Source organism: Gadus morhua, chromosome 6 (assembly GCF_902167405.1).
Source record: "Gadus morhua chromosome 6, gadMor3.0, whole genome shotgun sequence".
In the NCBI taxonomy this organism is placed as follows: domain Eukaryota; kingdom Metazoa; phylum Chordata; class Actinopteri; order Gadiformes; family Gadidae; genus Gadus; species Gadus morhua.
The window spans coordinates 24993517-25016477 of record NC_044053.1 but is presented as its reverse complement, the minus strand read 5'-3'; the positions used below and the strand labels follow the sequence as shown (position 1 = coordinate 25016477).

Genomic DNA, 22961 nt, shown 5'->3' with positions numbered 1-22961 from the left:
ATACCAAACCTTAAATAATTCTGACCAAAACATAACGTATCTATTCTGTCACCTCGAACCTAATATCTAAACTTGACCATCTTAATCTAATACCTAAAATAACCCTCTCTAACCCGATATATAAACTTAACCATCCCTAGCCTAATACCTAAACTTAATTCTCATTTACCTAATGCCTCAACTTAACCATCTCTAGTCTAATATTACACTTAACCAGCTGTTACCTAATATCTAAACTTAACCTTCTCTAACCTAATACCTAAACTAACCATCTCTAAACCATATCCTCAACAGTACCATCTCTAACCTATTAGCTTAACTGAACCATCTCTAACTGAATACCTCAAGTTAACCATCTCTAAACTTATAAACTTAGCACAAAAAGTAAGGAGATTTGTGTTTGTTAGATTATTTCTCTGTGGTAACAGTGCTTTTTGGCAATAAATCTTATACCCGTGGAAAGCCTATTTAGTTCCCTTTCAAATGGTGCCCCATTTGTAAGGAACATGCATTTGTGGGATGAGCAGCAGCGCTGAGTATGTGGGTTGCGCCCATGAAAAATTTGCCAAATCTTTTCTGCCATTGCCAAACAGATTATTTTGCTGTTGCTATTGACACTTGTTTTGAGCTTCTGGTACCCCCAGGTGATGCCAATCAGGTGCCTGATTGACACCTGATTGGGCAACTTCAAGCTGGTGTTCCGCAAAACCAAGTTGCGGCATTATTTGGAGTGAGCCCTAGTACCCTCTCTAAACTGAAGGCCAAGTTCCATATAATGGGGGATGTCAAAGACAGGCCGCAAAGTGGGCGTCCCAAGAAGACGACACCCCAAGAAGAACGTTTCATCACCCTGTCAGCACTCAGTCTTCTACAGATTTGCAGTCAAGGTTTGCAGGACGATATGGCCGACAGCTCTCTGCCCAGACAATCCGTAACAGACTACATGCAGCCAATCTCCGGTCTCATAGGGCTGCCAGGAGTCCTGCCATGACTGCCCTTCACCGCCCGTTTTCAATGGTGTCGGCCACACGTGCACTGGAACCAGTGCACTGAACATGTGGAAGAAAGTTATGTTCAGTGGTGAGTCCAGATTCTGCTTACGGAAGTTAGATCGTAGGGTCAATCCCATGTCTCCACAGTCTGGGACCGAACTCTATCCTCCAAGATGACAAAGTTCGCCCCCACAGGGCGGGGTTTATCAGAGACTTCCTCCAGAATGTGGGAGTGGAGAGGGTGGAATGGCCTTCTAGCAGTCCTGACCTCAACCCCATTGAAAACTTGTGGGATCAGCTTGGGCGTGCTGTTCGTGCGAGAGTGACCAACATAACCACGTTTGCTGACTTGCGACAAATGCTGGTTGGGAGAATGGGATGCCATCCCACAGCAGTGTGTGACCAGGCTGGTGACCAGCATAAGGTGAGGTGGTGCCAAGCTGTTGTGGCTGTGTATGGTTCTTCCAGACGCTACTGAGGCTCCTGTTTGTGAAATTAATAAATTGTTTAATTGCCAATATGTCTTGTTTCTTCAAACTTCAATCATCCAATCCACCAAACAACTAACGAGTCAATGGCAGATTAAGCTGTGTGGCATTGGCAGAGAAGATTTGCCAAATTTTTCATGGGCGGAATTCACATACTCAGCTCTGCTGCTCATCATTTGATGGCAGCATTTGAAAGGTTACTATACAGGCTTTCCAACGGTATAAGATTTATTGCCAAAAAGCATTGTTACCACAGAGAAATAATCAACCAAACACAAATTTCCTTACTTTTAGTGTTAAGTTTATATAAACTAACCATCTCTAGCCTAATACCTCATCTTAACCACCTCTAGCCTAATACCTAAACAAAGCTCCTCTAACCGAATTCCAAAACTAACCATCTCTAACCTTACAGTTTGACTAAGCAGCTCTTACCTTACACTTTGACTAACCCACTCTAAACTAACACCTCATCCTAACTGTAGGAGGATCAGACCTGCTGTAGGAGCTGGTGGCTCTCCACAGCTGGTACGGAGAGTCGAATGTCTGGCCGCTCCACACCAGCTGCAGGTCAAACTTGATTCCTCCTAGGTGGTCTGGGGCCACCAGCTGGGACTTGTGACCAGGGAGAGTGTGGTGGTCAGGGACGAACTGACCTGGTGTGGGGGGGGTAAGATAACAACTGGTTGGTCCCATCCAGTCCCTTAACCAAGCTTACATCATTAGGTATTAGTTAGTATTATATACATTATTCCTGGGTGACTTTGGAGACGCCTGACCTCTGAACTTGGCGTGTGTTTTGAACTCGATGACGAGCCTCCCGTCCTCCCTGATGAAGATCCGGATGATCTGGAGACGCGCCGATAGGACGCTGTCCGTCTGGATACCTTGGGGTCAGCGGTCAAACTAGTGAGATAACGTGAGCTGAGGGGGAGGGGCTGATGTAGAAGGTTGGTGTGTTCGGTTTTGTGTTGTAGGCGGGTGATGTACAATGTGTGGGTGGTTAATGAGATGGGATGGATGGGCTGGTTAGTAGTATGGAAGGTGGAGGCGGATGGTGGTGCAGAAGGTGGGTTAGGTGGTGTGTAGAACATGGGGTGGATGGGCTGATGAGGGGTGTTGAAAGTGTTGTGCTGTAAAAGGTGGTGCTGGACGGCAGGTAGTGTGGAAGGTGAAGCAGACCTGTTCTCCAGAGGATGGTGTCGTAGAAGAAGGAGAACTCCATCTCTGTGTGGTGCTCCAGCGAGGCCCAGCCACGCGGAGCCGTGACGTAGATGTAGGACACGTAGAGCGGGACCTGCACCGTCAGGAACGACTGGGCCGAGTCTCGCACCTGGGGGGAGAACGAGGTTCTAAAGGCTTCTACAGGGTTCTAGAAGGATCTAACCGCCTCTAAAGGGTTGAACCCAAAACCGTTATTTTTATGTTTTAAACGTGGTGATTTTTCTAATATGATTTTCAACATACTAATCCATTTTATCACTGATACTGAATTAGGCTCTTACTTTAGCGAAAAATGGTGTTGAGTCCTATATTTTTGTATACGTTCCACTCTACTGGGAGTGGGTAGTGGGCAGTGTGGAGTGTTGAGTGTGGACTGGGAAGTGGGGAGTGGAGAGTGTGGAGAGGGGAGTGTGGAGTGTGGAGAGGGGAGTGGAGAGTGTGGAGAGGGGAGTGGGGAGTGTGGAGAGGGGAGTGGAGAGTGGAGAGTTGGGCGTGTGGAGTGGGGAGAGGAGATTGGGGGTGTGGAGTGGGGAGAGGAGATTGGGGGGGTGGGGAGGGGAGTGGGGGAGTGGAGAGTGTGGAGAGGGGAGTGGGGAGTGTGGAGAAGGGAGTGGGGAGTGTGGAGTGTGGAGAGGGGAGTGGGGAGTGTGGAGAGGGGAGTGGGGAGTGTGGACTGGGAAGTGGGTAGTGTGTTTGCAACATACCCACGCCAACATGTGTGTGTGACTTATTTGAAAGCACTACACAGCATCACAGCCACCGGCGGCGTGGTGGAGCTCTGACTGGGCAGCAGTGGACTGCGACGTCCAAGAGAAAGGTGAGCTTTTCGGGCACTTCAAGTATAACGCTACGGTGTGTGTGGATGGATGGTAAAGCTCTATCTGAGCAGCGATTTATTTTTTTCCCACTTCTAAGCAGGGGTAAGGCTTTCCAGACACCTGTGTGGCTTATTTCATAAACACCACACTCATTATAACGCTCATACACACCAACCGAACTTTAAAAGTATCATAAAGTTGGCGTGGGACGTAACCATTGGGATATCAAACCCAAATGTGTTTTTATCTCACAGGGTCCTTAGAGTTAGTAGAGGCTTCCTCAGGGTTTTTACAGCCTCTACAGGATTCTAGAGAGTTCCAAATGCGTCTGCAGGGTTAAACAAGGTTTTCCAGGTGCTTGCACACTGCTCCAACAACAGTCGGTCCCTGTTGCACACTCGTTGGAGGCTGCAGGCTGGTGTCAGATTAAGTTTATAGTTGGGAAACTTTTCTGATCGTCGTTGCATGACTTCAGTCTATATGGTGAATGTTGGGTGTTGGCGTTTCTTGCACCTAAATGTTCAACGTTCTAATTGGTTCTACAAGGTGCTAGGGGTTCTACTGGGCTCTAAAAAGGTGCTACTGGGTTCTACAGGGTTCTGCTCGAGACTCAGTGGAAAGGTGTGTACAATACATCCTGATCCTTCATGATGTGGTTAAGGAGGAGACTGACCTGGAAGTCTGCGGTGACCGAACCCCCGCAGACGTCGATGAGGGCAGTCATGTCATAGAAGGCGTCGAAGTTCCAGATACAGCTCTTCAGGTTGAGGTGTCGGTACAGCTGAATGGTGCGTGGCTCTCTGACCTGGGGGTTGAACTGGTATGGCCGGTCGTATCCCGGGCCCAGGGAGATACTGTCGTAGGACACTTCCTCAAGGAAACTCGCCTCTAGGATACAGAAACACCACAACAGGATGAACTCAGGGTCACCTCTGCAACCCCATTCATCGGGCTTCCCTGTGTAGCCTCACTGTACACGACATTCACACTGCGTAGGTGACATTCAGCTCAGGAGGTAGAGCGGGTTGCCTGGTAACCGGAAGGTTGCTGTTTCGATCCCTGGCTCCTAGTGTCGAGGTGTCCTTGAGCAAAACACCTCACCCTGACGCCTTGCATGGCTGACTCCGCCGTCCGTGTGGGAATATGTTAGCATGAATGGGTGAATGTTAGGCAATATTGTAAAGTGCTTTGAGTGGGCACTGGTTAAAATAGTGCTCTATCAATGCAGTCCATTTACCATTCACCATTTGTAGTGCGGTGTTTCCTAAAGCCCAGCGTACACTTTATACAAACGAAGCACAGACAGACCAAGATATTTGAGAACACCTGACATGTTGAGGAGCAAGAAGAGTGTGCCAAAGATGTGTCCTCAATGTTATAGTGTCGAACATGGGGTAGGCTGAGGCCAAGGCTTTTAATGCCTACAGTTTTTTCTCTTGATTTTTGAAGTTTCCCAAAATATTGTTAATTAGATAATGAAAAACAAAACATCATCAGTTTCTTGCACAATAAAGTGTGTGATAGTGTGTAGTTACCAGACAGTCCCTGCAGCTCTGTAAGAGTGAGCAGGTTGGAGCAGACGTGCTGCTGGCGATAGATGGACTCGGACAGAAGGAGGTGGAGGTTGTGGAGCGGGAGGGTGGAGATCAGGGGCAGCATGCCATCCTGGTGGGGGATCTGGACCGAGATATGGATGCTGAGGAGGGACACACACAACCACACAACAAAGGGGATTGAGGAGATCTGGGCATCACAATTTGTCATTAATCTGTTACAAACTGAACATATATTATCTTTTTAGCTTCTTCTTGTCAACTAGTGTTCACTATTGGTTATTGGGTGTCAAGCAACGAAGTTGCGAGACAACCTATTGTTTTTGTATGAATTCCTATTATTATTATTTTACCATCATGGAAGTCTATGGCAGCCCATAGAACGCCTTGGTGAAAAGTTGTGAAATTTGGCACATTGGTTCAAGACAGCTCCATTAGCCCATCAAGCTAATTTCAGGTCACTAGCCCACCAGCTCTAGCGCCACCAACAGGTCAAAGTTGGACATGCATTCATGTTTATAACTTTCAACCCATTCATCCAATATTCACAAACAAGGTATCATTGGAATCCTTGAACCAAGCCGAGTTCAACGCACCCTATGACGTCATTTTATGCCATGATGGATTTTCCGCCATCTTGGTTAATGTACAAAACCTTCAAAATGCTACTCCTATCACAAATTTTTCCATTCATCTCCAAACTTGGCACACATGATCTTCCGGCCATGCTTGATAAAAGGCATCGAAATATTGTTCAAATTCAATACCGTTTGGCCGCTACAGTCAATCAAATTTGGAACAGGAAGTAAGCCGATTTCTCAGCAGCCCTTTGACATATCATAACCAAACTTGGTACATAGACCCATGACCTCCTCATGGTGACACTCAATGAATTTGGTGAGCTTTGACCTCTAGGGGGCGCTGTTTTTAACTCCTCTCTCTTCACATGAGTATATATCAAACAAATGTTCAATGTCTGTTGATACTATCAGACCTCCCCATGTAGATAGTAAATTCTATATCACGAGATATCTGCGACAACCAATCAAATTTGACCGCAAAGCCGCCAAACAGGAAAGACGCCAATATCTCAGCAGCCCTTTGAAATATCATAACCATACTATACATACCGTACATAGACCCATGACGTCATCGCGGGGCCATTAAATGAATTTGGTGACCATTGACCTCTAGGGGGCGCTATAATTAACAAAGACATGTTTTAACTCCTCTCTCGTCACATGAGTATATTTCAAACTTATTCTCAATGTCTGGTGATACTGTCAGACCGCCCAATATAGCTAATATATCAGAAATTGGCCGCCATGTTGAAAGTTCTCAAAATCAATATTACATATCCACAGGCCACAGATTATATCCAATCTTCATGAATCATCAACTTGTAACATATGATCTTCAGCCCAAGCTGAACAAATGTGCCAAACAGCTTTTACCAATTCAAAACCTTTTGGCCGTGACAGCCAATCAAACTTGCCGGCAAAGCCGCCAAACAGCAAGTAAGCCTATTCTCAGCAACTCTTTAACATATCATAGCCAAACTTGATACATTGACTCATGACATCATTCTGGGGACATCCAAACAATTTGGTGACCTTTTACCTCAGGGGGACGTCAAACAACAATGACTTTATTTACCATTCCGGCCACTTACAATATAAACTGCAATTCTTACTGGATTAGATGCGTCATGAACCGCCTCAAACACGGATGCTTGTTAACATTGTGTCTCTGTTAGATATATTGTTCCGAATACCCCTATGTATTTGTGTCCTTTGTTCTGTCCGGCGGACGATAATGTGCCCTTACCTCTAGGTAGGGTAATTTTTCCATTTAGTAAACATTGCCGCGTATTCGCACAATGCTGTAGTTCATTCCATCAGCCGTCGTTATTACCGATAACCGAGACGGTCATCATGTAGCCACCTAGCCGATTACGTCCATCCGATTACCGATACGGTCGTCATGTAGCCACCCAGCCGATTACGTCCGTCCGGCAGAATTAGGTTACCGATTACCGAGACGGTCGTCATGCGCCCTTACCACTAGGTAGGGTAATTTTTCCATTTTGTCTACATTTACTACTACTTACGTACTCGCATAATCCTGTACTTCATCCCACCTGCCGTCATTATTACCGATTACCGAGACGGTCATAATGTAGCCACCTAGCCGATTTCCTCCGTCCGGTAGAATTAGTTTACCAATTACCGAGAAGGTCGTCATGTAGCCAACCAGGCGATTACGTCCGTCCGGCAGAGTTAGTTCACCGATTATCGAGACGGTCGTCATGTGGCCACCCAGCCGATTACGTCCGTCCGGCAGAATTAGCTTATCGAGTCCCATTATGCTTGACAACCACATTGCTGCATGCAGCTTTATTGTTTCATTCTTCCACTCAAATATATCTCTGATTTTTTTACTGTACTTACTGTCGTTTCTATGTGAATCACTTTGTATTGCTGCTTTAAAATTTGTTTGAAAGTATAAATACTTTCTTTGACTATACTTTTAGACTGTAACTAAAGACAACTTTTAAAGTATCTATGTGGCTGTGAGATGTGAGCGCCTCCAGCTCCTCATCCTCCCCCTCTTCCCACTTCCTGCTCACCGGTTGGGGTGCTCCTTGTGTTTGACGTCCAGGTACTTCAGGGAGGCGATGAAGGACTGAGCCTGAAAGCCTCGTGCGGTTCCTGTGGTAACAGGGGTGTGGCAGATGGCGCCCTCGGTGCCGATGGTTGCGATGTTGCTGCGGAGGGGCGTGCCCAGGTGACCCGCCTTGTCACGGGCCTGGGCCACACAGCGCACATGAAACCGCCTGCTGAAGTAGATACTGTCCAGCACCTGATGGGGGGAGGTAGAGAGAGAGAAAAAGGGGGGCGGGGTGAGAAAGGGGAAAGGGGAGACGGGACAGTGGGTTTTGTGGATGTGGTCGTGTTTTGTGGTTGACTGTAATTGATCCCCAGTAACCAGTCTACCTGGTAGACAACCTCAAGCAAGATGATCACCTATCTGCTGCTTAAAGACATGGAACTCAATTGACTGAAGGCCACTTTGGACAAAAGTGTCTCAATCCCTACACATAAATAGTACATAGTGTAGCGGGCGATTCCAGGATACACCCAGCCTCTACAGATCAGTATGGAGAGAGTATAAATAATTACTTATCGGGCAATACTCCAAGGTCATGGCTTCCCTTGTTGATTTTGATAATCTAGTTTAAGTTAAACTGCCATAGTTAAGAACTTTCACACCAAGTCAAATTTTTCGGATCCGTAAAATTGGATCAGATTCTACAAAATATTTCATCAGATCTGAAGAAATATGCACATGGGGATGTGCACTGGGTGTTACCATTGCGATTTAACTTGTAGTTAAAACTAGTTTAGGAGTTTTTGTTCATAAAGACGTGTTGTCATGTTGATGTACCTTGTGGTTAATGCTAATGTAAGGCGTTTTGTCATGGTTACGCGTCGTCATGGTGTTGTTCCTTGTGGTGGATGCTAATGTTAGGCGTTATTTCCTGGGGATGTACCTTGGGGTTTTTGATGCTAATATAAGGCGTGTTGTCATGGTGACGTGTTGTCATGGTGATGTACCTTGTGGTTGACACCGGTGTAGGGCGTGCTGTCGGTGACGGTCTCGAAGGGGGAGCGGGCCCCACTGCTGTGGGTGGGCGTGGCCACCTCCCAAGAGAAGTGCACCTGGGTCTGGTTGATGCCCGCCTCCTCACACCGCCCCCGGGTCACAGAGTACTTTGGGTAGTGGGGGTCGCAGGGGGTCACACACACCAGGGGGTACCCCGCCGATGGAGCCTTCTTACTGCCCTCCATGGTCACCTCCTCCACCTGGTTGTAGTCCAACAAAGATACCACCTGGAGGGTGGAGGTTAAGTGATTAGATATCAACACATCATCACAGCAACATGATAACATATCACAGTTAAACTGAACCCAAGCACAGCTGGTATTGGGTTGCAGGTGTGAGGTTGGAGGCCAAATGCTGAGTTGTGCAGCCACTCGGCACAGATACTTTAACAGATGCTTTGGTGGCATGTGGGATTCAGATCAGGTAAGAGCTTACGATGGTTAATGTTATTAACGGATATTTACCTGTAAAGCAGAGTGATACATGTATACTTAAAAGTTCAAGTGCTGTTATACTCTCTATCAGCCTCAGTCTCTATCAGTGCCTCCTGTCCAATCAAAAACCTTTTGTTGGAACTAACTGTTGGTTAATTATTATTTATTGATTACTATAGATCAATAAATATTGAATGTTTGTTCCTAAAAGGTAATCTTACGAGCGGCGGGGCTGGGAGGATGAGGCTGCCCGCTGCCTCCTGATCCAGAATGGTGACGGTTGCCATGGTGATCTCCCCAAGCACTGCCTCCACGGGGTCGTCAGGACCCAGGACCAATGAGAATGACTCATGCCATTCCCTGTCCTCGTTGGACAGAATTTCCACTTTGAACAAAATGTGGTCCATCCCTAAACAAAGAGGAGGAAGATCAAAGTAGGCCCTAAACAGACCGGGGAGACTGATCACTGAGCTGGTGACTCAACCAGTTAATGTGATGAACACATAATTATGAGTGAGTGATGAAGGAGGAGGCCAGAGGTGACCTTGTTATTATAAACACATTATTAATAGTGAGTGATGAAGGAGGAGACCAGAGGTGACCTTTTTATACTGATATGAACACATTATTATGAGTGAGTGATGAAGGAGGAGACCAGATGTGACCTTGTTATTATGAACACATTATTATGAGTATGTGATAAAGGAGGACAGGCTAGAGATGACCTTGCTATTATGAACACATTATTATGAGTGAGTGATGGAGGAGGACGGACTAGAGGTGCCCTTGTTATTATGAAAACATTATTATGTGTGAGTGATGAAGGAGGAAGACAGAGGTGACCTTGTTATTATGAACACATTATTATGAGTGAGTTATGAAGGAGGAGGACAGAGGTGACCTTGTTATTCTGATATTAAAACATTATTAGGAGAGTGAGGGATGAACGCACCGGGGGTGAACTTGAGCACGCGGCTCTTGGGGTTGTAGTCCAGGCCGGACTGGGCCGAGCCATCCCGTGTGCTGCAGCGGATCTTGGAGGTACGGTCCAGGTCGCCGTGACGATGCACCTTGACGCTGAGCACCTCGACGCCGTCTGGGCCGGGCGGCTCCCGCACCTGATAGGACACCTGCTGGAACTCAATGGTGGGAGCTGAGGAGGAGACAGGGTCTGAGGTCAGAGGTCATCGCAGGTCATAGGAGTATCACCTGACAGGAGGGGCGGAGCCTGAGACTGACCGTCTTCCTCGTTGGTAATGGTGACTGTGGCCAGGTCCCTGGCCCCCACCATGGCCGTGCTCCAGTGCTCGCTGATTGGAGAGCCCAGGTGCAGCTGGAAGTCCTCTTCAGGCTCGAACACAGAGTCATCGCTGACACGCACCGTGCAGTTCTTTACCTGGGGGAGGTGATAGGTCTGATTAAACCATGGCTAACATCTAAACATATGATGTAGGGCTTGTACATAGTGACGGCTCATCTCAACGACCACCAGCATGTTGGAAGTAAAGGAGAATAAGATTATTATTGTTTGTGGTGATGGTGTTTTGGTCATTGTTTAGTAATTCATCTCGAAATTATTTGTCGCCATGATGTGACCACAAAAAGTTACATGATGCATTCTGATTAAGGCTGGGACAACGCGTCGACTTAATCGATGATGTCGATGCACAAATTACGTCAACGCGAAAAATGCGCGTCGATTCGAAAAACCCAAAACAAAGATGGCGGCGCCGGAGCATAGTAGCAACGCGATTGACTCCTCAGACTTTCATAACTGCAAGGCGCCACGCACTCGTTCCTCTATAGTATGGGAATTCTTTAATATAAAAGGAAACGATTCCGTGATATGTCGTCTTTGCAAAACGGAGATGGCTTTCCATTCTAACACCACGGCAATGCACCAGCACCTGAAGAGGCGCCACCCGGGAGCAGCTGCAGATGACCGAGCGAGCACCGTAGTATTCAAAGAATGCATTACTTTGCACTTTTATTTTGGAATTTAAAGGCAATAAACATGTATTGCAATGTTAAGGAATTCATGTTTTTTTCATTCAGATATGTAAAATTGCTATTAGTCAATTAATGGGGAGATAATCGAATCGAAATCGAATCTGACTGAAAAAATGAATCGTTAGATTAATCGATGCATCGAAAAATAATCGCTAGATTAATCGTTTTAAAAATAATCGTTTATCCCAGCCCTAATTCTGATGTCCAAGCCCTATTACCAGTCTCAGAGTTAGGGTTAGAGTGAGGTGCCTGGACATCTTTTCCTTTTTTTGGGAATGACTTAAAGCTCATGATAAAAAAATAGATTTTAGTTAATTGATATTATGTTAACTTGATGATGTTGCTGTTATAATTCTGTGTCAAATGTTTGTTTTGAACCTTCTTGGCGCCCTTTAACAGCCTTCCTCTCAGGCAGGCGGCGAGGAGGATCTTACCTTCTCTCCTTTGAGGAAGGTGATGCGAGACTCGTCTGCGTTCCTCCTCTCGGTGAAGTCGTCCATGACCAGAGCGCTGAGCATGCGGGTGAAGCAGCGGACCGAGGAGACGGAGGACAGGTCTCCCGTCCGCAGCACAGGGACGTGGAGAACTCCCTCCTTCTCCTTCACCTTGTACGCACTCTTCTCAAACTGCATGCTGGGAACTGGAGGCAAATCACATTGCACCAGTGTCAGCCAAGCAAAAACCAGTGAGTCACCAGAGAGGTCATGGTAGCTTATCAAGTTTAATACATACTGTCCCAGAAGGTGTGTGTGAATGTGTGTAGTGGTACATACTGTCTTTGCGGTGTGTTTATGTGTGTGTTTGGTACACACTGTCCTGGAAGGTATGTGTGTGTGTGTGTGTGTGTGTGTGTGCGTGTGTGTGTGTGTGTGTGTGTGTGTGTGTGTGTGTGTGTGTGTGTGTGTGTGTGTGTTTATGTGTGTGAGTGTGTGCGGTACACACTGTCCTGGAAGGTGTCGGTGATGACGACGTCGGCCTCATAGGGCTCCAGCAGAACGGCCCCCTGGGGGGAGCTGAGGAACACCACGAAGGACTCGGGGCCCTCGATAGTGGGGCTCTGCAGGTCGTCCATGATAGTCAGACTGCACGTCTGGGGACAGAAGCAGGATAAACAGAGGCACTATATGGCCCCCTTCAGGTCCTTGTGAGTTCAGCTCACCGCACCCTGTCAAGGTGGTCCGGCGGATTGAGACAACTAGCAGGGAGTCATCCAACCATTCTCAACTTTGCCACACATACAACCATTCACACATTCAAATCTACCTCCTTATTCACCCATTCACTCTGACCACCAATGACAATGTGGTGAGGCAACAACTAGCCTGTCAGCAACAGCTGATTGCTCAAATACACACAGTACATTCAGTTAGCTCCTCATTCAGAGCAGGCAGGATGAGGGCTGCTGTGCTCAATGAGGTGCATTAAGGCGAAAAAGGGATTGTGACTACAACTTCAAGAAGTGCCTTGCTAAGATCAGCTCATTCCCCAACTGCAGTCGATCAAAGATCTTTCATCTTATATCATTATATATTCGTAGAGAAATGGTGATGGTGTTGATGACTTAGCTAGAAACTCGTACCTCTTGTGTTGTGCCAGGTTTGAACTCCACCTTCTTGGAGCTGGGGATGTAGTCGAGCCCAGGGGTGGCAGAGGGGGGGTCGGAAAGGCGGGTGGCACACCACACAGACGTCACGGTCGTCAGGTCACTGCCGTGCCGGATCACCGGGATCTCGATGGTACCTGTTGGAAGGCAAGATCAGGCTCTCAGATTTAAAGATCCTATATCATGCTTTTTTAGGGTTAATAATTGCATTTGACGGTACTACTAGAGTGGGGTTACATGCTGGTATGTTAGAAATACCCCTCATTATTCTCACAGGGTTCATTTCTGCAGAACAAATTTCAGCGTTGCTATCATGTCGCTATAAGGCCCACCTCCCGAGTAGCCCAGTCTGCTGTGATTGGTCAGCACGCCCACTCTATTGTGATTGGTCAAACGAGAAGTGGTAAACACTGCATGTGTTTACCACTGGCTATGTGTAAACACATAGCCAGGAGGCGGGACTTATGCACTTCAGCACCCCCCACTGCACAGTCTGACGTCACACTGTTACGGAAGTAAAGTTTGAGTGCAATCAAGCTGTTTCACGCACTTATTGAGGGATGTTCTCGGTGGGCGTGAATATTCCCCCTGGCACGACTTAGATTATTCTAGTTTAGCAGATGTGTACATATGTCATATAACAAAGGGAAAAGGGCAAAGTCGAAAAAGCATGACATCACCCCTTCAAAGACCTGCTGTCCTGGAGGTTCACTTCTCGATTCACGGCTTAACTAGTCTCACTCAAATATAACTGACGGCCCCTAGTGAAGTGTTTCCCCCAGAAAATATCTTAGTCCAGGTGGTCAAGGTGCAGGGGGGGGTTCGGGGTCTCCGTTTAAATTCCATTCAAAAAGCCTTATGGCACGACCATTGTTGTAACAGTATTACTGATGCATTATTGATCTTTATTTTTTACACCTGATGGAAGTATGTTTTCTTTCCCTACGAGAGTTTTCTACTTTGTTAATGCATAACAATTAAAAAATATTTATTCCAAAAATATATATACAGTATATACTATATATATTTTTTTTAATATACATTGGTAGTCAAGGCGGGGCCCTATTGTTGTTAAGGCGGCCGCCTTCACAACACAGTACTGGGGGAAACACTGTAGTTGCTTGAGTTTTAGCTACAGTGATAGCTGGATACATTTTCAAATGTTCAAACTGTGACTAAATAACCACACTGTAATTCAACTAAACTACACCTAACTAAACTAAAGTGAAAAAACAACAACGTTATGACCAACTAAACAAAAGTAAACTAAGCAACTAAACTAAACCAAACTAAACTAAATTAAACCAAAACCAAATCAAACCAAGTCGGCGTAGAGGCGTTCCTACCGATGTCTTCGCTGAAGGTGAAGGTGGCGTTGCCCAGGGTGACGGTGGAGGCATCGTTTGGCCCGTCGATGACCACCTTGGCCACCGTGATGTCCCCCATGCGGGCGTTATCCGAGGGGTCTGACAGCACCAGCTGGAATTCCTCCGACAGCTCGTACTCCGAGTCGTCCACCAGCTGCAAGTCGCAGGAGGTCATGGAGACCCCGGGGCCCAGCACCACACGCTGGTCCCCGCCCTTCCCCCGGCTCTTGTAGTCCGACCCAGAACCCAGCGAGTGCAGGCTGCTGCCTTGCGCCGTGCGGGACACCGTGTGGCACAATGCTGACACCGTACTGGACAGGTCGCCTGCCAGGAGGGGACACAGGAAGTAGAGCAGAGTCATGGGCCTTGTTCACCTAGTGGAATAATCCTTGACATTTCAACAGGATTAGGGGTATAGGAAGATTAAATGGAGTAGAAGCAGAGATAGGAGCAGGGAGAGGAGGATTAACAGGCATAAGAGGGAGAGGCGAACCAGGAGCAAGGAGGAAGATGAGGTTGTGAGTACCTTTCCTCTCCACGGGAATGTGGACCAGGCCGGCGCTCTCGTTGACGTGGTAGGTCTTCTTGTCGAACTGCAGCATGGGCTCGTCCTCCGTGTCATTGATGTTGACCACGGAGCGCATGTCGGCCCCCAGGAGGGCATAGACGGGCATGCTCAGCTCCACATGGAAGCTCTCCACACCCTCGAACACCTGGTCGTCGTTGATGATGATGGTGCACACCTTTGTGTCCTCTCGCTCATCAAACTGTACCTGGAGTAGGCACGGTCAACACTGGTTATCCATATTCAATGTCGTTAGCGGGCCGCCTCACTAGGATAGAACCTAAACACTCCTTTTCAGAATGTATGCTAGCGAGATGCATCACAAAGCAGTGGTCATTGTCATGGTTACCTGTCCAGCATACTCCACATAGTCCAGCTGGCCGGGCCGCTGCCCCAGGGAGGAGCTGGAGGTGGCGCTGCCGGGCTCCGTGCGACACAGCACAATGGCGTACTGGTTAAGGTTCCCGCTCCGCTTCACCGTCACAGACACCGTGTTCGCCTTCTCGCTGACGTTGTAGCTGTGAAGGAGCATCCTCTGTGGGTTTAACTAGGAAGCCTCTCCATGGCAGCGAGTGACGGCCAAAGTGTTTGCTCCATGGTACCATATGTATTTATGACCCACCCACCTGTCAAGGGTGTCCGGCGGGGGGCTCACCCGACCATTCTCAACTCTGTCACGCATACAACTATTCACACATTCACGTCTACCTCCTTAATCAGCCATTCATTCATTCACAAATTGGTAAGGCAACGACTAGCTTGGCAGCAACAGTTGCTGCCTCAAATACACCACGACCCTTCTATCGGCCTGATGACCTGCCCCATCCCATCAGCAGCGCATTCAACCATTCATCAACACTTTCACCCGTTCTTACACACATTAAACTTTTTATTCACCAGCAGACCAGCCTGACGCACCTCTTATGTTGGAAGCTGATGAGAGACCACTGGATGTGGAAGACGTTGTCCCGGACCTCGTTGGGCTTGCTGTCCTTCACAAGGAACTTGAAGTTGTCTGAGGTCTCCTGAAGGTTCTCCTGGTGCATAACGTAGCGGACCAGACCGAGGTTCACGTCGGCTAGGGAACAACAGAGCATCACACGTACACAGAAGACAAAATAAGTCTAGTAGAGAATACTTAACATATGTAGAATAACAGTTTTAAAGGAGACATATTATGGTGTTGTCCCAACAAGTAAACATATTATTTGAGTTCCAGAAAACATGTTTTTGAAGCTGTTTGCTGGAAATAGCTTTTGGGAAAAAAAATACCGCTATACCCCTCTGTTTCAGTCCCTTCAGAATGCACTGTTTCTGGTGTCTGTAGCTTTAATGCAAATGAGCTGCTGCCCATTGACCAATGAGCTGTCAGACTGAATCACAGCATGGAGGAGAAGGGATAGTTGCCGTTTGCGGACTCCTGGAGCTCTATATCTATATCATATAATATGATAATAATAATATTATATATGGGTATTTATATAATATTATATCTAGGGATGTCCCGATCCCGATCCCCGGATCGGATCGGGCCCGATACTGGGTTTTTAAGGTAAATCGGGATCGGCCGACCTCATTCAATTTCATGGCCGATACATATTTATCTATTCATATTTTTTCTATATATATATATTAGGACTGTAACGATACGCGTATCAAACCGAAAATCGCGATACTCAAAGCCACGATCCTGTCTCGCGGTGTGAGAAGGCAGAAGCGCGATACGCCCTTTCTAACTCTGCGGTCAAATTGTCCGATTGAAATTTGCTAATAATTTGTCTAGATAATAGTCTGCTGACAGCGCCCCCTCCTTTCGATGCCGTAAGTATGAGACTGCAATCCTCCGTGGCTACGGAGGATCGCATTTCTCCACAGCCGTCGAAGTGCTCATATGCGATATGAACGACATTTATCCAGAGGGGGCCTGTGTGATCCTGTCTCTATTGTTTTGTGTGATTTGACTGGCAGTTTGTCTGCTTATAGGTCGGAATGAAGCGGCCACCGATTATTGACAGGATGGGTACTTTATTCTACCGGACTCGTTCGCTTCTTCACTAGACACACGCGCTACCGCTCGCTCTCCTCGCTCGTCCACTCACTCGCTGACGTCACTCACACACGCATACGCACATTGCCATTCTGGCGCACACACATATGCTACTCGTAACGCCTCGTTATTGCGACGTTCATGACCTTCAGGTTTTTCTCCATCTATTGAAAGTTAGGCTATTAAACATGTTACATTTTATACGGCCTGATTATGTCATTATTTAAGTTACATAGCCTAATAAGTAGTGCTAATAAGGATATTTGACTAAACCAACCAAACTGTTGAAAAAAGCATCCTCCCACACGTTATTTCTTTATTCATTTAGCTATACTTTAATAGTATTCTTTCTGTTCAAATCTGTTCAGTGTTCCAAATTATTTGTTATTAAATGTTACATTAAGTTAATTGGTATATAAGTGTTGTTTAAATAAAATGCTTTTTAAATTTCAAAAAATCGTGGGATGTATCGAACCGTGGGTCAAAAATCGTGATACAAACCGAATCGTGAGTTTGTGTATCGTTACAGCCCTAATATATATATATGTGGAAATTGCGTTGAATGAGAGATACAATTTTGCACGTTGAGCACACAGTTGTGTGACTCGTTTATTGAGTTAGAGAAAGCAGGAAATCAAAACGTGCTGCAAGTAAACGAATCCCGCATCGGGCTCTGACGTCATGAGACGCTCGTAATCCTTAAAGGGACAGCGATCCCTGAACCACCAAGACAGTAAACGACATGCCTAACACAGTGGAAAGAACAACATAACAAAATACTGTAGGTGAATTATGTTACACTCACTACATATATATATATATATATATATATTAGTGGTGGGCCGTTATCGGCTTTGACGCAAAACTATTTTCAAACACTTCCTTGTTCGGACCCATCACGTGACTGAACTAACCAATCAGAAGCTAGAATTAAGACTGAGGTAAACGTGAGGGAATCAGAGAGGCAGATTCAACAGAATATCCTGACTGTGTTAAATATGTAAACATGTAAATATGTAAGTAATAATTGTGTGACATAAATATGTAAATGATTAACTGACTAAACATTGTGAGTACATTTCTAGAAAAATTAACTCCAATATAAATGATATTAATTTATTCTATAACTTTCAAATATTTAACTTCTAAACCTTACATTATTATGGATTATTCCACAGCTCTTCTCAATGCTGGCTGAACCAACCATCCCAAGGTCAGAGAATCCTCTACACTACTGGCGGGCACATGCTACACAGCGACCCGCACTGGCTGATACAGCCACAAAGCTTCTTTGTGCACCTTGTACATCAGTGGACAGTGAGAGACTGTTTAGTGCAGTGCGAATGTCCTTGATGAGAAAAGGAACCGGTTGTCAGCCGAGATGGTGCAGATGTTGGTTTTCATTAAACAAAACCTGCACTGAACTGAAGAAGTCAGTGCAGTAGATTAAGATGGAGGAAATAAGAAGCTCTATTACACTGTTATTACCCACCCACATTGTAAAAAATAATAAGCTTACTTGAAAAAAGGGTGGAAACTTGTTGCCTCAAATAAGTTAAGTAACGAAAACTTTACTTTATGTTATGTTTACAAGTAATGCTTATGTTATGTTATGTTAACGTGAGAGAATAAAAGCTATTGAGCGCAGCTTGGATGCCTGTCTATTTCTTAATGTACAGGAAATTAAATGTTGTTTGTCAACACAAAAAGTGATATCGGAAATCAGTATCGAAAATCCAGTATCGGGAAATATCGGGATCAGATCGGGAGCAACATGAAAATATCGGAATCGGATCGGGAGCTAAAAAATGAGATCGGGACATCTCTAATTATATCTAATATCACGGCCAGAAGCTATGTGCGCCTCGGATGATATTATGAAACATAAAGACTGCGCCTGACGTCTCTGGCACTTTACAACAAGTAAAGACTCGTAGTGGGATATATCTTGGCCATGGTTGAGAGGAATTGAGGGAAAGTAACTTTTGCCTTGACTCTCCGAAGTCAATGAATTGCGAAATGGAGGAGAAAGGGATTGTACTCCGGGAGCTGAGCGGCCAGACTTGCCGCCGTGCTCCCAGCGCCGGAGCTGCCGGATTGCCGCCGAGACGTACCCCCACCGGACCTAACTGTAGGCGGGGTACTTTCAGAAATGCATATCTCACTCTAAAAAATTATGTACAGACTCTTTTCAAAGTTTGTGTGCGGGTGGGAGCACCTGAGACCCAAAACAACACCCCAAATCCCAGGAAAAGTGTTGTTCTATTTCATTCCTACTGACCGCCAGAGGCAGTGCTTTAGCACTGGATGTTTCATCTCGCGCATGCGCAGGTAGAGTAATTATACCAACAAAGTCACCTGTGACACCTGGGTGACCCGAGAATGTCTATATATTCCGGAAGTCACCCGAGGATATGTTTCTTCTATCTTCTTGCGGTAGCGGACTAGCAGGACACACAAACATTGTTCGTTGTAAAAATACCATATTAGCTTGTCGCAAGTAGCCTTGTAACCCAAGGGTTTGTGCCTCGATTTGACTTTGTCCATCAAACGCTGCGACTTGCAATTAGTTTGATTTCCGCTGCGGCAGGGGTGAGTAAAGTGTGTAGGCTACATGTAGCCGTCAGCTAGCGCGGCAGCTGATATCACCTTTCCACCTTTACTTTAATTTGCATAGAGCATCAGTCAGCGTCTAATTTTTCAGTCGCTGTGCTACTCTTTAGGTCTCGCACCGTTTCTCGTGTGCTTTCGCCTAAGCCCAGTAGCTCATTTGTATGCTCGCCAGTGCGCGGCTTGGGGTCCAAGCCGCCGTCACTGTATTGATTTAGCCGGTTGCGTACTTTGATTTGATCGCCAGTGAGTGGCCTGGGGTTCCAAAAGTCGCCGTCACTGTATTTTCCTAGCGCACTGTTTTTCAGGCGCGTCGGGGTTGAGCACCTGAGGGAAGCAGTGTCAGATAATCCATGCATCAACTGTAGTTTCATGCCTCATGCACTGAGGCCAGCTAGGTTGGCGGAGGTGGAGGGCGGACCAGGGATGCCCCCTTAAGGTGTTGGTCCTAGTGGCACCAGACACCGTGTCTCGGCAGCTGGGGGACCCCCCGGGAAGTCCCATAGGGTTGACAATTGTGCAAACCAAGTGGATACACTTTCAGATGAGGTTGCTCAGATTAAAGCTCTCCTGCAAAACCTACAACCAGCTCAGGCTGTACCAGCCGTGGCCCCTGCGGCTGCACAACCTAATTACCCAGTGGATGACATGCTGTGCACAGCTGTGTCCTGTAGTCTCTATACAGAGGAGAAAGAAGGGGTCGACGAGGAAGCGTCCCTTGCCTCTCAGGCTTTTTCTCAAGGGCCTCTGGGCGCCTCGGCTAGAGGGTCAGTGTCCGGCTGCATCACTGTTAAACCAGCCGTGCGTATGGCCCTGGCAAGTCTGGGGTTAGATCAGGGGTTTTCAAGTATGAGAGAGTGAGCCCCCTCTTCAAACTGTGAGGCGCGCCTCACAGTTTGAAAACCACTGGGTTAGATGAAGCCCCTGTTTCATCCACACCTGCGAATGCCTTCTTTCCGCAGGCCGCTCAACCTTCCATTTTCTCTCTGCCCCCCTCTGAGCTGTACATCGCAGAGCTTCATAGATGCTGGCCAGAATCAAGGGCTTCTCCCTTCACACTAGTGATAGCACAGTTCTGGCAACTATGGACAACGCTGATACTTATGGCTTGGACCGTTTAGCCCCGATCAAGCCTGCTATAGCATCCATGGTTGTCTCCCCAGACGAGGCTCTGAGGGCCGATGCGCGCTGCCCTCGGCCCCAGTTCAAGAACCGGTCGTCGGACGCGTTTCTCAGCAGCACCTGAGCTACTGGGAAGAGCAGACCACAGACCCTTGGATAGTGTCCACGCTATCCAACGGGTACACACTCCAATTCCGACGCCGGCCACCAACTTTCAGTGGGATCAAAGTTACTGAGCTCAACAATCCCGACAGATCCCTGGTCCTGAGACAGGAAGTAGCTACTCTCCTTGGGAAGGGTGCCATCGAAGTAGTAGAACCACAAGAGCAGCTCGATGGGTTTTACTCAATCTATTTTCTGGTACCGAAGAAGGATGGCTGATTCAGCCCTTGAGAGGGCTGAATCAGTTCCTCAAGGTTCTTCCCTTCCACATGCTGCGTGTTGCACAGCATGTGGGGGGGACTGGTTCATGTCAATAGACATGTCCAGGGGGACTGGTTCATGTCAATAGACATGAAAGACGCTTACTTTCACGTCCCTATTACCCAACCTCACAGGCGGTTCCTCCGCTTTGCTCTTCCGGGCAAGGGGTAACAGTTCAGGGTTCTTCCGTTCGGGGTGTCTCTGGTGCCGCGTATATTTACACAGTGTGTAGCAGCAGCCCTGTCACCATTACAGGCCACAGGTATGGCGATACTGCCATACCTGGACGACTGGTTGGTTATTTCCACCAAGAGCAACCTTACACCATGTCTGTTGTGAGCTATCTGGGGCTGGTGCTCAACTTGGTGGCCATGCGAGTCTGCCTCTCTCCAAAGCAACCATTCTGCAGCTGCTACAGCGCTTCAGGCGGGGGAAGTTCCTGGAATACAGTCTCTTCCTTCGACTTATAGGTATGCTGACCTCAGCATCCATGGTGGTCCCACTAGGCCTTCTGAAGTTGCGTCCCCTTCAGATCTGGGTGAATGGTCTCCACTTGGACCCGAAGTTGCAGAGACACTAGATGGTCAGGGTGTCTGGGCAGTGCCTTCGGGAGGTTGTAGAGACAGACGCCTCTCTTTCCGGCTGGGGTGCAGTATGGCAGTGCAGGACTGTAAAGAGGGTAAACTTTCCCTCGTTTACCCTCCTGTTTACCTTTTCTTATCTAATGAGGGAGCGCATGCGCCCCGACAGTCTCTCCGTCCTGTCCCCCCACACTGTCTTTTTTGTTTCTTGGAAGGAATGTAACTGGTAATAATTTCACTGCTCCGGCAATGACAATAAAGTATTTCATCATCATCATCATCATCATCATCGTCAGTGGCCAGTGGGATGCCCAGCAGAGACTGGAGCATATAAATGTGCTGGAACAGCTGGCGCCCATCCTAATGCGGTTCTCTAACAGGTCCCTGGAGCTGCGTGAAGTGCCCTTCGGCTTAAAATGCCCCACCGTCATAACAGTCCCCAAAAAACCCTCCATCACAGGACTAATTGACTACTAATTGACTACAGGCCTGTTGCTTCCTGACGTCTGTGGTCATGAAATCCTTTGAAAGACTGGTTCTAAGCCACCTGAAGGACATAATAGAACCCCTGCTGGACCCCCTGCAGTTTGCCTACAGGGCAAACAGGTTGGCGGATGATGCTGTCATCATGGGACTGCAATACATACTGCACCACCTTGACTACCAAGGGACGTATGCCATGATCCTGTTTGTGGACTTCAGCTCGGCGTTCAACACCATCATCCCTGAAATCCTACATCAGAACCTCACCCAGTTCGCAGTGCCTGTCACCACCAGTGGATCATCAGCTTCCTGATTGACGGGCAGCAGCATGTCCGACTGGGTAGCATCTCATCCAAAGCCCGGTCCATCAGCACTGGCGCCCCACAGGGGTGTGTCCTCTCCCCGCTGTTCTTCTCCATCTACACTAATGACTGCACCTCAAAGAACCCGTCCGTTAAACTCCTGAAGTTTGCAGATGGCACCGCCGTCATTGATTTGATCCAGGATGGTGATGAGTCTGCTTAAAGACAGGAGGTGGAACAGCTGGTCCAATGGTGCAGTCAGCACCACCTGGTGTTAAACCACAAGAAGACTGTGGAGATGACAGTGGACTTTCGGAGAAGTCCCCCCCACTCACCATCCAGAACGACACAGCGTCCACTGTGGATTCCTTTAGGTTCCTTGGAACAACCATTTCACAGGACCTAAAATGGTGTCCCCACATTTACTCTGTCCAGAAAAAGGCCCAGCAGAGGTTATACTTCCTGTGACAACAAAGGAAGTTTAATCTGCCTAAAGAGCTGCTGACAACCTTCTACTCAGCCATCATTCAGTCTGTCATCTGCACCTCGATCACTGTCTGGTTTTGGTCAGCCACCAAACGGGACCGGGCCAGACTGCAACGGACAATACGGGCTGCCGAGAGTATCATTGCAGCTGACCTTCCCACCATCGAGGATCTGTACCAGTCCAGGG

General features: G+C 47.3%; 1 protein-coding gene across 2 annotated transcripts in view; it reads right to left on the bottom strand.

Annotated features, from left to right (window-relative positions):
- Nucleotides 1-22961, bottom strand: part of fras1 (Fraser extracellular matrix complex subunit 1) — a 159418-nt gene that overhangs the window by 3638 nt on the left and 132819 nt on the right. For both annotated transcript variants that reach the window (XM_030358483.1, XM_030358484.1), the window contains exons 52-68: nucleotides 15639-15798; nucleotides 15070-15238; nucleotides 14682-14928; nucleotides 14135-14479; nucleotides 12765-12925; nucleotides 12128-12275; nucleotides 11620-11825; nucleotides 10415-10571; nucleotides 10128-10328; nucleotides 9397-9584; nucleotides 8693-8968; nucleotides 7705-7937; nucleotides 5058-5218; nucleotides 4196-4410; nucleotides 2663-2813; nucleotides 2260-2367; nucleotides 1977-2136 (exon numbers count right to left, since the gene is read on the bottom strand). In XM_030358483.1, coding sequence (XP_030214343.1) covers nucleotides 1977-2136; nucleotides 2260-2367; nucleotides 2663-2813; nucleotides 4196-4410; nucleotides 5058-5218; nucleotides 7705-7937; nucleotides 8693-8968; nucleotides 9397-9584; nucleotides 10128-10328; nucleotides 10415-10571; nucleotides 11620-11825; nucleotides 12128-12275; nucleotides 12765-12925; nucleotides 14135-14479; nucleotides 14682-14928; nucleotides 15070-15238; nucleotides 15639-15798 — 3286 coding nt within the window. The remainder of the gene's footprint in view (nucleotides 1-1976; nucleotides 2137-2259; nucleotides 2368-2662; nucleotides 2814-4195; nucleotides 4411-5057; nucleotides 5219-7704; nucleotides 7938-8692; nucleotides 8969-9396; nucleotides 9585-10127; nucleotides 10329-10414; nucleotides 10572-11619; nucleotides 11826-12127; nucleotides 12276-12764; nucleotides 12926-14134; nucleotides 14480-14681; nucleotides 14929-15069; nucleotides 15239-15638; nucleotides 15799-22961) is intronic.